This window comes from Triturus cristatus, chromosome 5_1 (genome assembly GCF_964204655.1).
Source record: "Triturus cristatus chromosome 5_1, aTriCri1.1, whole genome shotgun sequence".
In the NCBI taxonomy this organism is placed as follows: Eukaryota; Metazoa; Chordata; class Amphibia; order Caudata; family Salamandridae; genus Triturus; species Triturus cristatus.
The window spans coordinates 442,023,291-442,038,410 of NC_140587.1; the positions used below are offsets into that span (position 1 = coordinate 442,023,291).

At 41.9% G+C, this 15,120-nt stretch overlaps 1 protein-coding gene across 1 annotated transcript in view; it reads left to right on the plus strand.

The window, feature by feature from the left end:
* The window catches only part of INTS8 (integrator complex subunit 8), a 724,118-nt gene that overhangs the window by 320,714 nt on the left and 388,284 nt on the right, over nucleotides 1-15,120 (plus strand). Inside the window, exon 15 of the mRNA XM_085605229.1 lies at nucleotides 12,747-12,857. Coding sequence (XP_085461355.1) covers nucleotides 12,747-12,857 — 111 coding nt within the window. The remainder of the gene's footprint in view (nucleotides 1-12,746; nucleotides 12,858-15,120) is intronic.

Genomic DNA, 15,120 nt, shown 5'->3' on the forward strand with positions numbered 1-15,120 from the left:
TAGTAAGAGGGAGGTGTGTCTCCTGTAAAAGGGTAATCGCAATATTCTGTCTGTAAATAATTCAGCACCTTTCGCGGTTTCCGTTGACATTCAGCCCCCTGACATTCCACGTAAGCGTGCGGAGGGTATCTAGCGTTGTAGAAACATCAACATCACTGGGTCCCACCATCTAGCGCATTAAAGCGTGTTATGCAACCTGACCTGTGCAGCAAATTATGAGTTAGTACACCATGTGCAAACTGGCAAAAAACATCAATCAACAATAACAACAATACTCTTCTCTCAACCCGTCCTCCCCCCACCCACGACAGACCTTCCCCAAGTCGGCTGCGGTACATCCCCTAAAGTTCCCAATGAACCCCCTCCACCCCAAAATCAAAATATACTCCCTTGTGTTATTCACTCGCGGGCGGATGTTGCTCGATTAACAAGAAAAACTATCTGGACATGAAAGAGCCCACCCCGTGTATCGTCTGAGTATAAGTATGCAGCCACGTGGTCCAAACAGTCTCAGACCTCCGCAATCGTATGTGACCTAGCCAAGCAGTGCTCTCTCGGTTTACGAGATATATTGCCTCGGGGATCGAATCCAGCCACCGACCATAGTCCTGGAGTAGTCTCTCTGGGCCTGAGGTACAGACGCTCCACAAAGCCCTGTTAAGTATTAAACAAAATAGAGCACCACTAGAGGGCCCTGTCCGATTGGGAAGGCACTCATACGATCCAGGGTCTGCTCTGCATTATTATCCTGAAGCTTGCAGGAATGGATTGACTGGTGGTTTACTGTAGGAGGCTGGGGGGACAAATAACCTAGAGCTCTGATAACCGTGTGTTTTTAATTTCCCTGGTATCTTATAATATGGTGCTGTGTGAGTAAGAGCCTTACAAAGGGCAGAGAGGTTTTGCTTTTTGAACTGGTAGTTCATCTTAAGTGCAGTACATTTGTCTGTGGGATTTCTTGTGGTTAAGTGGAACTCAGTCTTGGTTTCTTTGAGCCACGCTTCCCTCTTCGGTATGGATTGGTGAATTAGTTTGATTTTGGTTTAAAAGAGGGAGAGGAGGTCCCTATGGATGGAATGAAGCTAGAGAGAGGTTTCTCTATGCTGGTGTGCTATGGAGCTCTCAACATTTAAACTGAATGTGACGGGCCTCAAGTCTACACATGAATGTCAGAGGATGTTTCTTTTGTTTATTTATTTGAAGATTTTGTAAAGCGTTACAAACCACCAAAGGTAATCTCCGAGCGCTTTATGTTTAGATGCAATGTGTTGTATTATGTTAAGATTACTTGTAAAGTGCATGTGCACCAAAGTTTCTTTGCGCTGATATAACCTTAATCCTACATGCAGCAGCTAAGTTACCCAGCTAGTTAGAGAACAGGAACGTTTTCAATCACTTTCTGAAACAAATGAAAGATTTTTCAGATCAATTGGATAAAGGTAGAGTATTCCACATCCTGGCAGTGGCCACAAAATAATTGTGGTGACCAAACATAGCAGTTCTGGTTCTAGCACACTGATCATTTGCCCTTAGATAGTTGGGGAACCTAGTGCCAGTTGGCTTAGGGTGCAATTAAATCTGCTAAGTGTTGAAAAACTGTTTGATAAGCAATAACCATTGCAGTAAAGACACTTTGTTTTAGTGAACTAGAACCCAATGTAGGTGCTTCAAAAAAAAAGAGAGATTGTTGACGTCTGGGTACCTTACAAACCAACTGGGCAGCCACATTATGGATCAATTGAAGTTGTTTTATGGATTTTGAAGGAGCTGATAAGTCTGGTTTCCCTAATCCAAGCCAGATAGAACAAGTGCATTGATGACAGGAATATAGGAGCTGTTATCAAGAAATGGGAATGTTAGGAAGGAAGTCAACAAATGTCACATGTAACAATAACCCTAAAATAAGTACGATGATAACAAATGATAAAAGATGATGAAGCCTTGCAAAGAGAAAACAGCCCATGTTGCTGGCAGTAGTTGGTTGTCTAACCAGTCCAGCGTTCTCCCACATCTTTGAGCTCATCTTCATGCAAGATATCAGTTTTATTGGGGCAGACAAGTTTAGCATAACATCAATCCCCAATAGGTCAAGTCTTCGAACACTCCTCTAAGACAGCAGAAGTAGCAATTTTATGCAGGCCACGGCCTAAAGTTTTGAGGGCTCCCCACTGAAGGTATATTTTACCTACAGTCCACCTGCAGGGCAAAGATGACTTATAGAAACATATGTGGCCCAAATGTCTGAGAGGAACAGTTTGTGTTGAATTATCTTACAGATGTAGTGAGGAAAGTAAGAGGAAGACCTGGTAATGGGAGGAGGTGGTAATTTATCATGGGATGCTAAACTACATTGAACGTGTAACACAGCCATCTTGGTCGGAAAACCAGAAACTGAAGAATTTGTTCACCGAGCAAAGGTCAGCACATACATGGTGATATCTACATCCAGAGCTGAGGAACATCTCCTTTTATTCCCATTTTCCAGAGCAGAAATGGCATTGATTTCCATCTCTTAGCATGCAAATAGTGTGCATTTAGATTACACAGAGCCCTTCTCAGGGATCCAATGCACAGAATATGCGCAACTAGAAGAGATTTAAAAATAAATTAACAATAGCTTGTCAGTCCAGTGAATTTGGATGCTTTTGAAAAGGTGTCTTACTGGGGATCTTATTGCATTGGCTGGGGTTAATTTGTGCCGGTGCCCATCGTTGGCACTTATTTCTAGAGACTGGTACACATTTTGTAGTACCCGGACCCCAGTCAGACAGTTCACAGAGCATGTTGAATGATTGCATGCACCACCACTAACTACCCTGTCTGGGGTGCCATCTCCCCTCCGGGTATGGTCAGCACTGTGCGAGGACCACAGTATCTGAAACCGACTGAGTGTTTTGCCTGTAACTCAAGTGAGTGAGGACGCTCTGGGGCTTAGGTGTGCTACTCTCCCAGGCATGCACCATCATAAATGTATATCTGGTCCGCCCCAGCCATGGAAGACAGTAAACATTTTGGACACCGGCACTTAATGTATTTCTTTATTTCTTATTATCTCTAGTGAGCCTTGGGAGCATGCCCAACCCTTTCCAGTGATATCAATCTACTGAGTGTGACCTGAGTTACCGCAATATTTGCTGCCAATAGATTTTGACTTACTTTTTTTAGTACATTTTTAATCTGAACATAATGTTTAGTAACGAACAGCCAGAACCTCTAGAGGCTCCCTAGGGATGTTTTTAAGAACCTTCACTGTCCAGGGGGTTGTGTCAATATTTACTATAATTTTAGATTCTGCTTAATCTGCTTTATACATTGCTTGACATAACGTCCTAGAACCGATGTGTGGGGAGGACTCAAAATATTCATCCTCTGTAATTAAAAAGGCCTCCAAGAAATCGGATGCCCCAGAACATGCCTGGGCTAGTCAGTTAGCAATGTTGACAGTTCATGTTTTAGTTCCTGCAACCTGTTTTTTTAATTTATATTTAATTTGCATATGGCAGCTGTCATTTGCAGTCAGAATTTTATGACCCTCATCAAATTGCACATAGCTTTACAAATGGACAAGTAAACGCAGTAACTGTGACGTGACGAAGAGATGTGGGGGGGAGGCATTTTAGGGTTTAGTAGTCATTATGTGTCAAGGAAACATTTCTTGACTCAATGTGGATTTGATGTAACCCCTCCAAAACCTAATAATCATCCTTTGGCAGGAGCTATTTTCTGAGAGGCAGAGGATAGCAAACAATGCAGATCAGTAATGGGCTTTTTATAGAGAGATAGACCCCCATCACGAACACAAGTGACAACCAGTAAAAGGAGACACTGCTAGGTCCAGGAACCAAGGTGCCAAGACTGTGGTAGCTTTTCCTTGTGAAGGGAATTAGCTGTGGACATAGATGTTCGGTTTTAGACAGTGCCTATGTGAAAGAGTGGAAGGGGCCAGAGAGTGCAATCTGGTCAACAAAACTGCAGTATACACCATCAGAAAGAGAGTTGCATTGTCCCTTTGGCATGCTTGGAGAATGATTGCCTGCAAATACTTTCAAACCGCAGATCAATAAACTCAGTTGCGGCTTTTTTTTTTTCTCTCTTAAAATCCACATGAAACATGTTCTTCTACTTCCACTCAGTAGCAGGAAAATGGTTATCCAATCTGCCACACGTTTCTGCCCAGACCATGGCAATATTCTAAATTAAAACTTCCCTAAGTGCATTCTGGTCACCCGTCAGCTGTTGCAGATTGTAGCATCTAACTTCATCTTATGTCCCTCGCATAGTCATCAGACCTATAATTATTATATCAAGCTGCACTGTAGCACAGAACCCAAAAGAATAATGTTTAAATGTATGTGCACTTTTCACAAAAAATCAGGCTTTCATACCTCCTTTCTGTACCATCTCTTTGCCTTTTCTTTAGCGGTAGTTGGTATCTCAAATCTTGTTTGTAAACTTTGGACTCTGTTGCCACCTAGTCTTGGAAATCGATCTAGTCTTAAAGTTAGGACACAACTCTTTTTTACCTCTCTATCTGGTTATGCTTGTCTTGAGCTCTTTGCTAAATCATCACAATCAAGCCTATAGTCTACAATGTCTTTGTGAAATTTACTTACTCTCCATGTTTGCTCCCATTTCCGCAACCAGCGTAAAGCTTCAACAGAACCAGAACCATTGTCCATGCAACTGAGACCCTCCGCCATCGCTCAAGCTATCCTCCAGCTCCAGAGATCAGGGCACTCCTGTTGTACTTTGAGAACAATTTCCTATGGGACTTTTTGACGTTGGACTGGGGAGGATTGAGGATCTTATTACCACCAATACTGACATCTGGGTAACTTGGGTTAGGCATTGGAAGGTCTGGGGTGGTAACATTAAAACCATTTCGAGAGATGCATATCCGTGCAGCTTGAAAACACTGTCTAGCAGAAGCAGCTGTTGCCCATCAGGTGGCCAGTGTGTAGGGCGATCTGAGAGTCTCCTGAACCAGAAGATGAGCTATCCTACACTTCTCTCATTTGCGCCCCCAAAACTGCACTACAGCTCTATTTCACCTCCCTCCAACATTTTCTTCTAGATCTCCTCGTTATTCATAGATTCACTGGCTGTGCTTCGGCTTCTTCTGTCTTGTTGTGCCTGCTGGAGCAGATTTGGATGGCTCCCACTTCTCCTTCCACCTGGACCTTTTGATTGATTGAGGCAGAAAGGAGTTAACATTCAGTTAAACAAATTTAACATTTTTGTAACCAATGTGGCTACACAAGGAAGACGAGGAATCAGATAAAGTGTAGTAGTTTTATTACAAATTTGCAATTAGTCAAGAATTTATGCAAGTCATGATTATATCAATGACATCCAGAATAGATAAATTCAGATTTCAGGAAAAGTTCAGCATTTGAAGTTGAAAAACAAAAGCAGTCACAAAGATACAAACCGTAGCTAACAAAATGTGGTGTTCCTTACGGAAACTCAGATTCTCCTCATTTGAAATCATCTGCTCAAGTGCAATTCTAAGCATGGGTAATTAGGATAATGTAGGAAAGTTTGGGAGGTTAGAAAAGTCATAAAGGTGTCAGCATTGCGGAAACCCTCTTTAGAAGTATTCCAAAGAGAAGGTCACACCACAATCCTGCAATGAGAATGAGAAAACAGTGTTCAGGTGCTTTGCAACATAGCTCACAATTCCCAACGTCTCGACATAGCCAGCAGTTTTCGGCCTTGAACAACTTGCCACTCCTGGTACATGATGAACATGGAGGCATTCATGTAACATGTTAGATCATTTCGTTCTTTCCAAGAGTTTCATGTCAGCCTTACTATCTCTAATAAATTGTCCTTCTAACTCCTACTAATAAATCCACAAGAAGGCACCTACAAGGGAAAACTTTATTCATAGCAAAATATGGAAAAGACAACTTCACGTTAAAAGAAATGCAGACCTAGATAGGCTAACGGTAACATAAAACTGCAAAATGCTCACATTTAAATGTGGCTATGAGTGCACTTACAACTACAAATAAATGCAAATATTATTAATCAGGATTATTTTCATGTTATACTTTCAGTAGCTGTCATGTAATTCAAAATATGCAGATGTAAAAGTGAACAAGAGCTATGTGTTATTCTTTTCATGGAAACGTTAGAGCACACGTTTATGAATGAATCTCTAGTTTCTACTGGGAATACGTTTCTAATGGGGGCTACATGTTAAACTTCTTATAAAAATGTGGAGGCGCTCAGTACAGATGTTGTCAGGTACATGTAAATAATGCACTATCAGTGACGTGTAAAGAAGGAGCCAAAATGATGCTGCTCTACGCCATACTGATATCTGGCAACTGGGCAGGCCGATCTGTACCTTCCCCTACATAGCATTGTCTAGTCCTGGTTATATGCTAATCCCTGCCTAACAGGCCTGGCTCCCTTCGAGTTTCAGCTGTGTCTGCAGTGAGAGGCTTGATGAAGAGAGGTTGGAGTTGTACAAGCTTCATGCTTATTGTCCTTAATCTGTGGATTCACTTGTAAGATCAAGTCGTTAACAGGATCGCCTTATGTATTTTCTATAGTGACCTTTCATCACTGGATTACTGGGTACAGTGGTTCATCATTTTGTTTTTCTCTCAGCAAAATTCCAGACTCTGCTGGATTGGGGTACACACAAAGTATATCCCAGCTAGGCTTTGGGTAGAATGAAGGTTGATGGAAGCAGTCTGTGGAAAGGATAAAAGCGTTTTATGGGCACCCATTTGAGAGTAACCTACTGGCCTATTCGGAAAATCCATTCTGTCCTTCATAACGAGGGTCCTTTACATCTCTTCAATGCATGCTACTGTCCTTCATAACAAGGGCCTTTACATTTCTTGATTGCATGATGAGTGGGGGAGAGGGGTAGTAGGAATCGTGTCCTGTGCAAGTACACAGTCACTAACACAAGGCAAAGGCTCACCTTTATCTCTTCTCATAGGGACTGCACCTATTATACCACATTGTCTTTTCGTGTAGCTATAATGTCTGTAGTAAAATGGCAAATTTACAGTAAAATTTGGATATACAAAATGCCTAGAATGTGTCTTTGAAAAAAGTACATGAAATGTTCTCTGAGTGTGTGGCGTTGTTAATGATAGTATTGCAAAGGATAATAAACTAACATCCAGAGGTAAGTGGGTTCACATAAATATTGTCAGGTTTCTTGAAGCCTGCAAATTCCTTGATGTTGACTGCCCCTGCCTGGATATTGACTGACATCTACATTCAGGCTCAATTGATTCCTAACCACAGCTCCTGGCTGCTTCACCAGGAAGCGCACAACTTATTTTTCAGATGCTTGTATTGAGATGGCTAATTCATATACTAACTGGCTTCTTTTTTCATTCCTGAACTTCTACTCCCAGAGTAGAGTGGTTGCAACTCTCACATTCAAAGACATCTCGAGGGTTGATTGGGTGATGTCTTTCCATCAGTCTCTTAAGTTTTAAATAAATACAAGCCACCTGGAACTAGCATTTTATACTTGAGTCGATGTCCTTAGAAGGTTCTGCATTCTCTCTAAAACAAGTGTTGCTAACACCACAACCCTGTCACCTTTCCCCTCATGGCTCGGTTACGGCCAGACAGGCCAAAGACAATAGGATGAAAACACCCGAAACTGCTGGAAGAATAGGATATGGCCTACCCTGACTTTAAGGTAAAACCCAGTAAGGTTCAACTCATTAATGACCAGCCCAGTAGGCCTGAGGGCCTGCAGTTCAGGATCATAGAGCAAAAAGTAATTATAAGTGACTTTCTTTTTTTTTGTTATATATAACACATTTTATTGTTTTGTACGTTACAAGAAACAAAAGCACCCTTGTGACTGCGGCCCTGTGACAGCACCAAGTCCTTAATATGCATACACGTTTTATTGCAATAACGGAGTATGGTAAAGAAAAACATAATGAAATCGTAAAACAATGGGTTCGCCACTTCGGTTATCACTTTGTCTCCCAGAATGGCTGGGGTTGTAAGTCTGTCTTTCGGCTGTCTGAGTACATTAAGGGCAGAGTTTGCTATAGTTCCTCCAGGGCGTCCATATTCGCTCATGTTTGTGTCGAACCTCTCATGCCTTATATACCAGCCTTTCCATCGCTGCGCAGTGATCCATGCCCCTAACCCATTTATGCAGTGAATCCCTGTACATCCCTCCAGAACCTAGCCACGTCTCTCTTGGCCACCAGATATGCCGTAGCTGTATGGGAACATTCTGCACGTGTCTCTCCCAACGTGTCGATTTTCTCTAGCAGTCCTGGCTTGTGGTCCAATACCAGCTGTCGGCCAACCACCCACCCTGTTCTATTGGTGACCTCCTGCCAATTGCTGCGCACAATGGGACATTTCCATACGCCTGGCCCTGTCTTTAATCCCAATTACTGCAACCAGTCAACCACGTGAGACTCAGGGGTGGTGGGACATAAAAGGAGGCTAAGGACTCCTGCACAGACATGCCCAGTAGGCCCTGCAAACAACCATTCCATCTTTGCGGTGTATTTGGGGGGAGTAGTCAGACTTCTTAGGCACAGTTTATTATGAAGTGCGAAATTAAAGGTGATGTGCATGAAGTACACTTTAGCAAGGTGCCTTTATTTCTTTCCATGGGAAAATAGCTTTATCTGCTTTGTATTCATCACTGTCTCGCTGGCAGGTAATGTTGTTACTTTCTACAGGTTCATATCATGAGATTGCATACTGTTTCAAAAAACTTCTTCACACTATATTCCTAAAACCCTGTGTGAAAAATGACCTTGACTTGAAATGTTTGATTGTTCTCTTTCCTTTACTTCCATCTTATGCATGCACCCTCTTTCTGAGTTGAGTATAACCTATCCTGGCAACCTTATTTCAAGTGCCCCTGGTCATATGCGTTGGTTACCGCACCCGATAAATTCTGACAAAGAGGTGTTTGGAGTATGTCATAAGTAGTTGTTATCTCCTATTCTGCCTTTTTGGGGAATAACATGCTTATACTGATACTCACTACAACAAGGCTCACAGGTTCTTCCCATCTGCCTTCATCTTTTACTGTATTTCTGAAAATTGGCCACTCCTCATTTAATAGATCACACACTCTCCATACTTAAAACCAAATCCTTTCAACCTAACAATATCTAATCTCATCCAGCCTATCTCTTCATCCCATCAATAATTTTCTTGAACTCACAGAGCCCCAACTAGCGAACATTCCTTTCTTCCATTAATGTAATCTGCCGTAAAGAAACCTGAGTAAATGCATGGAGTGTGTCCCTCAAAAGCATAAGCCCCATCTCAATAATCAGTCAATTGACCACTAACCTTGAGTTCCGTAGTAGCCAGCTACTCACCATGAATCGCCCCAACACCTTTTCAAGGGTAGTAAGCGCTTTATAAATGTATTACAATACAATGTTATGCCTCATGAAGTGCGTTGGTACTTCTGCTATAGGAACATACAACCCAAAATTTCATAGAAATATGCCTATTAAAGGCTCTTCTTAAGTCACTTCAAGATGCTTTTACAGCTGCTGTTTTTTTCTTCTGCATCATGTTCGACTGTATTCCATCAGCATGCTTCGCTGGATCTTTGGCTCTTAGTTGGGAATCTGTAAACTATATTTGTGTTCATCAAACTATGAATTCTCCTGAAAGTGGTCTTAGTTTATTGTGTGCACTAATTTGACAATGGAAATGAGATTTCAAAATTTTAACATATATTGTTCTAGGAGTGGAGCAATATGGGCCGCTGATTGCAGTATGTTTATTTTTAACTGTGCCGCTTTACAGCAAGGCTACATATCATTGCCAAAGTCAGCAATGCCCATGTTGTACAGAATGAACAAAAGGCAGTGGCAGAGCCAATAGTCTTAAAGGCAAGGCCTATTGGCTTTGCCACTGCTTGTTTGTCTTAGCACCACATCCCTATGATTCTCAGCAAATCAGTTAATCACCCCATGTGTGAAAAAGAAAAAAAGGACATTTGGCAAAAACCCTATCATATGAAGAAAGCAATTGCACCCATGTCCATGTCATAGTGAAAATATATTTGAAAGCAGATAACATCTGTTGTCACAATGAAAATAGATAACCTCTGTTGCCACAATAAATATCAATTTCAAAGGAGAAATGGGCGTACACAAAGTCCGTGTGGTACAGTAAAACATATCCGCAAAAAATACTACAAATGGCAAGAGGTATAAGAAGGACGACAGGAAAGAAGAAAAAATATTGGTACCTCAATCACAGTATGATAGGTGGAAGGACAGTAATCTAGATGAAGCAATCTATACTTGGTCCATGCTCCAGCTGAAAGAAGAGGAAGTGAAACCAGCACACGCTGGTCAGTTAGAAGGCAGCAAATAAGAGTGGCAGTGAAGCCAACACATGTTAAGCAATGGATAGGCTCCAAGCCCCTTATTTTTGCAATATCTATAGCAAGAGAGAGCAAATGCACTGTCACAGGCAAGACCTAAAATTACCCATGGCATAATTTATCATACTTCACTGCTAACCAAATGTAAAGGCTTTATTGTTAAACTTTCAGGTGCTCAGTCACAATTGTATGTAATTGTACTTTTGTATCAGAAACCTAGCTATAAATTAACAAATTACTTTACATGACGAGGTAGCGTATGTCTTCATTGAAGAACAGGGACCTCTTTTAAACTATATTGGAACATATGCAGTGCTGGCTTTTGCAGACAAGACATTTCTGGAAGAGGTGATTCTTGAGTTCTTGCCTGAAATAGAGGGGTAATGGTGCTGGTCAAATGCTCCATCATGTTCTCTCTACAAAGGAGAAATCCTTCTTCTAGTCTTCTCCTTCTTGCACCTCTTTAAAACTAGCTTAGCAATATCAAGGCGGTGTGTGTTGTTAATTATGTCTGTCAAATAGTGGCATGTTCCTGAAGGGTCGAAGTAATTGGCTGTACTTCTGTAAACCTTTCAGTGTCAGACTTTCTTAATCTTAAGTGTTGCTTGATGAATGTTTGGGATGAAAGCTGGGAGGGGACAATGCCAGTGTCTATCGGAGGGTGTTTCTTCCTTCAGTGTGAAAGAGGACCGGTGCTTGAACACCACTGTGGCAATGTAGTTGACCCTGGCTGCACTGACTGTGTCTCCTTAGTGATGTGTATCTTGAAGTTTGAGTTTCTTAAAATAGAAGCTGAATGATTTTATGTTGTCCTTGAGCTTGTGTGTATCTGTCCAGGTTCAGAGCTGAGTGATGAGGACAACTCATGTTTCAAAGTGGTTCAGCTTCAACTAGGTCTTTGACATACAGACTTCAGTGGCTGAGAGACAGTCCTTTAGACGGCTACTAATGCTGTTAGTTAAGGCCTTCAAGTAAAGCAGTGTTTTATCAGTGTAATGGTGAATGCTGAGACTTATGTCAACCGGAAACATACTGTGAGCATCAATGCAAAGTTTATAATTAACCAGTGACCGAATAGAACCTTAAAGTACACTGAAGGTATTCAGCTATGTAATCTGGTGCCTCTTGGCCAGGCAGGAGGTATGCTATTGCAGAATGGTGTCATTTAATCCCATCTGTGTAGAGTGCTTGTTGATCTGGCCTGTATAATCCACTTTGCTGGCATTTACTAACTAGCGACGTTATTCAGTTTTCAGACATCTCTCATCAGATGCCCTGGAGTGTTAGGTTTCAGTACCTGACCCTCGCCCAGTAAGTCTTTCTCAAAAATCAGACTCTTAATTTATACAAAAAACATTTACACATACCAAAGAAGATTAGATATAGACTGCTATATGAGATCGTGGTTGCTTCAGATTGTAACTTGCTCTTTAAAAATTCATGACGTGCTGTCTGTACCCATGTTAGTGTTCCATTGCTTAAATGTCCAATCCCATCTTTCTTTCAGTTGCAAATTATGACGACCCCTATAATTTATCTATGTTGTCGTTTATGATTTGACATATGATGTGGACACTTGTGACGTAACCCAGAGCCGAGGTGTCCTTAAATCAACCAACCAGCCAGAATCCCCCACTTAAGTGTTTATGCCTGCTATGAGCTAGGAGTTTTATCATTCCTTTGTTTGTGTTCGTACTATCAATTGTCAAGCACTATCCCATCACATTATTAGACCTTAGCTCAAACATACGCTTATAGGCTTTGACCTGCCGGTGCACAGATATCTTGATCCTGAACAATACCAAAGCAATGCATGTGCAGATGGGGGTAGTTCAAAATTGTTGCCGACCCCTGGTGCCATCAAAGTTTATAAAGCAGCAGGGATACAAAGCCAGGAAGTGTACCAAGCCTTGATGGCGCACGTACCACCAGTTCAAAAACAGTCAAACCAGTTTCTAGAGCTTTGCTCTGCTTACACATAGAGGCCAGTGGATATATGGAAAACTGTGAATCTCTTAAATTGTTTGACTAGGTTTGCACGGGAAAGCCCAGGTGTCTCCTGCAATTTATCAGCTTCTAGCAGTGCAAGTTCCAGACTCAGAAGACCCAGAGAAAGGAGGTCTGTAGCAAACTTTTGAAGGCGTAGGACTCACTGGCTCTAACGTACAGCTCACATCCGTCTCCTATTTGCCATGTCAAGTCTTCTACCCAGGTTTGGAAACTTGTGTTTGTAGGTTCTAGCATACTGGAGTGGTTTTATTTTGTTAGCGGTGGTTCTTAAAGCATTTATGCATTTTACGTGGTTTATCTGGCGGCAGAATCCTGCAATAAAACTAAATAATAATTATTCCATGTTTCTCTTTTCTTTTAGTGGGAAGTACCAAATATTTATGGTGGAATTATCCTAGGAATAAAAGACAACTTGGCAAAAGATTTGGTGTATATTCTGATGGCAAAGGGATTGCACTGCAGTGCTGTGAAGGTCAGTTGTTTGTAATTCTGCAATTGTTAAACCTCGCATTATTTTTGTTTTCAATTGAACACACTAACATAAAGGTATAATGACAGTTCATCGAAAAAGAGTGATTGAAGGGTAAAAATAAACAACTGTAGCACTTGATGCAAATTTTCGTGTGTGTGTCTGTCTGCCTGTCTATCTGGACTGCATTGTAGTGCTGCGAAGATGAGCCTTCCATTCTTCAGTAAGTGTTAAACTGGAGGTTGACATTTTCCCAGGATACTAAAAACACGTTAAAATTGTACATGCAAAATACATATGTTATTGTGTATGCGTGTTTAATCCTCTGAGCTCTGCGTAGCCCAATCCCTGGCTGATGGAATGTTTGCCACATGGAGCTCCTGTGACAACATGGGGTTCTGCGTGTTTTGAATCATGCGTAGGCAGTTATTGGCTGAGCCTGGCTTGGGATGCTGTGAAGGATTTTTCCTCCTGATGGTATAAAAGAACTTAATACATTGTGGTGTAATTTTAGAAGACCAGTCGTAACATTGGATGCACGTGTTGTTACACATAATGTTTATTTTCCTAGCACTATTTTCTGGAAAATTGTTGTGAAAACAAGACTTTTTCTGGCCACAATGCTTTTTGACATGTGCCTAATGTAGGAGCTCCAGCACACAGAAGATCCGTTATGTAGGAATTCTTTACTGGAGCAAGCAGGTACGTCCTACAGCTTCAGTAGCCCCCTTCAACTGCCGCCCTAACTTCATCGGTCTAGAATATCTCTAGAACCTGTGGCTTCCTGTTATCAATGAAACTGTAACCAGGATACCACATCTCTCTTCTTTACAGAAATGAAACCCATATTTTATTTATTTTAAATATAATGAGCATCACACCCAAATCGTAAGTTCAACAGGATGTGTAAGTTGCATGGTATAATCTTGTTTACAAATACAACATCTAGAACACTAAAGGAAGGTTTTGCAAATACCAACTAGGTAATCTAGGGTACTAACAAAGTATCTTCCTAAAAAGATAACCAATAGAGCTGGTTAGAACAATAGAATGACGTCCAAGTTAAATACAAAGCATAATTTATTTCACATGCTCAAATGTAATTAGTTACACCGCATCCTCCTCCTCTATAAAATGAATCACAGGACAAAACTTCTAAATCTCTTGGGTAAGACCACTGGTCTGCCCTTGCGTGTAATTGTCACACCTCCAGACTAGCCAGGGAATTGTGACAAACACTCACTGGATGTACCTTACCTCGAAGGAGAAATAGGTATGGTAGCATTTCCTGTGTTAGTATTTGTCACTTCCTCCCACATCCAATCCATAGAAGTTGATGATTCAGATCTTTTGGCGTTTTCCATTGCACCTTGCCATTCTGTTGTGATGCCTCACCTTATCATCACTCAGTTTTGCTGACTTGGAAAATGCTTTAATCACTTGTATGGTACGGAAAACTTGTTTTCACTTTTTTTTGTTTTAGACCCCATTTTACTCCCTCAATCTCCTGGCTTTAAATATACGTCTTTCGTACCGTGTTTCTTATCAAAATAAGATTTGTAGACTTGTTTTATTTTTTATTACGAATCCAGAGGTGAAAGAATCTCTCCCAAACAGATCAGACAGCAGAGTTTCAATGAACACATCCATTCGGCAAGTGGCAGTGGACTCAGGGGCACCTAGTATGCGGATGTTATTGCGCCTCCTGCGCGCTTCTAAGTCTTCGTTCTTTATGGCCACTTCTTTGAGGATGTGTTCGACACGCTCCAACCGTTTCAGGGATTGGGCCATGCCATCTTCAATATCAGAGATGCGGGCCTCAGCCACGTCTAGTCGCCGGTCGTGCACCTGGATTTTGGCCCCCCTGTCCACTAGACTCTTGTCCAGCGTATCAAATCGCCCATCAAGGGTCCTGAATCCAGCCCTCATCTCCTGAAGCAAAGAAGTGGCCAATGCCGTGAGGTCCTCTTGCGCACCATCCGCAATGATTGCGCCTTCTTCCAAGGGTTTGTCTCGATTTTCTGTAAGATCAGGGGATCTACGTTTGAGGCAGGTCCGACACCATGGTCCGATTAACCTCACAGGTCCCTCAGCTGGCAGCACCACTGAGGTTGAGCCACCGCAGCTGCTACGCAACCAGCACTGTCTTAACCTCAGCGGGCCCCCACCCACCCACCACCCCCTACCTCTGTCACCTCGCCGCCACAGTCGCCGATGTCCGCAAGGCCTCGGGGCTCCGCACCACTCCCCGCTTTGGCCCTAGTGC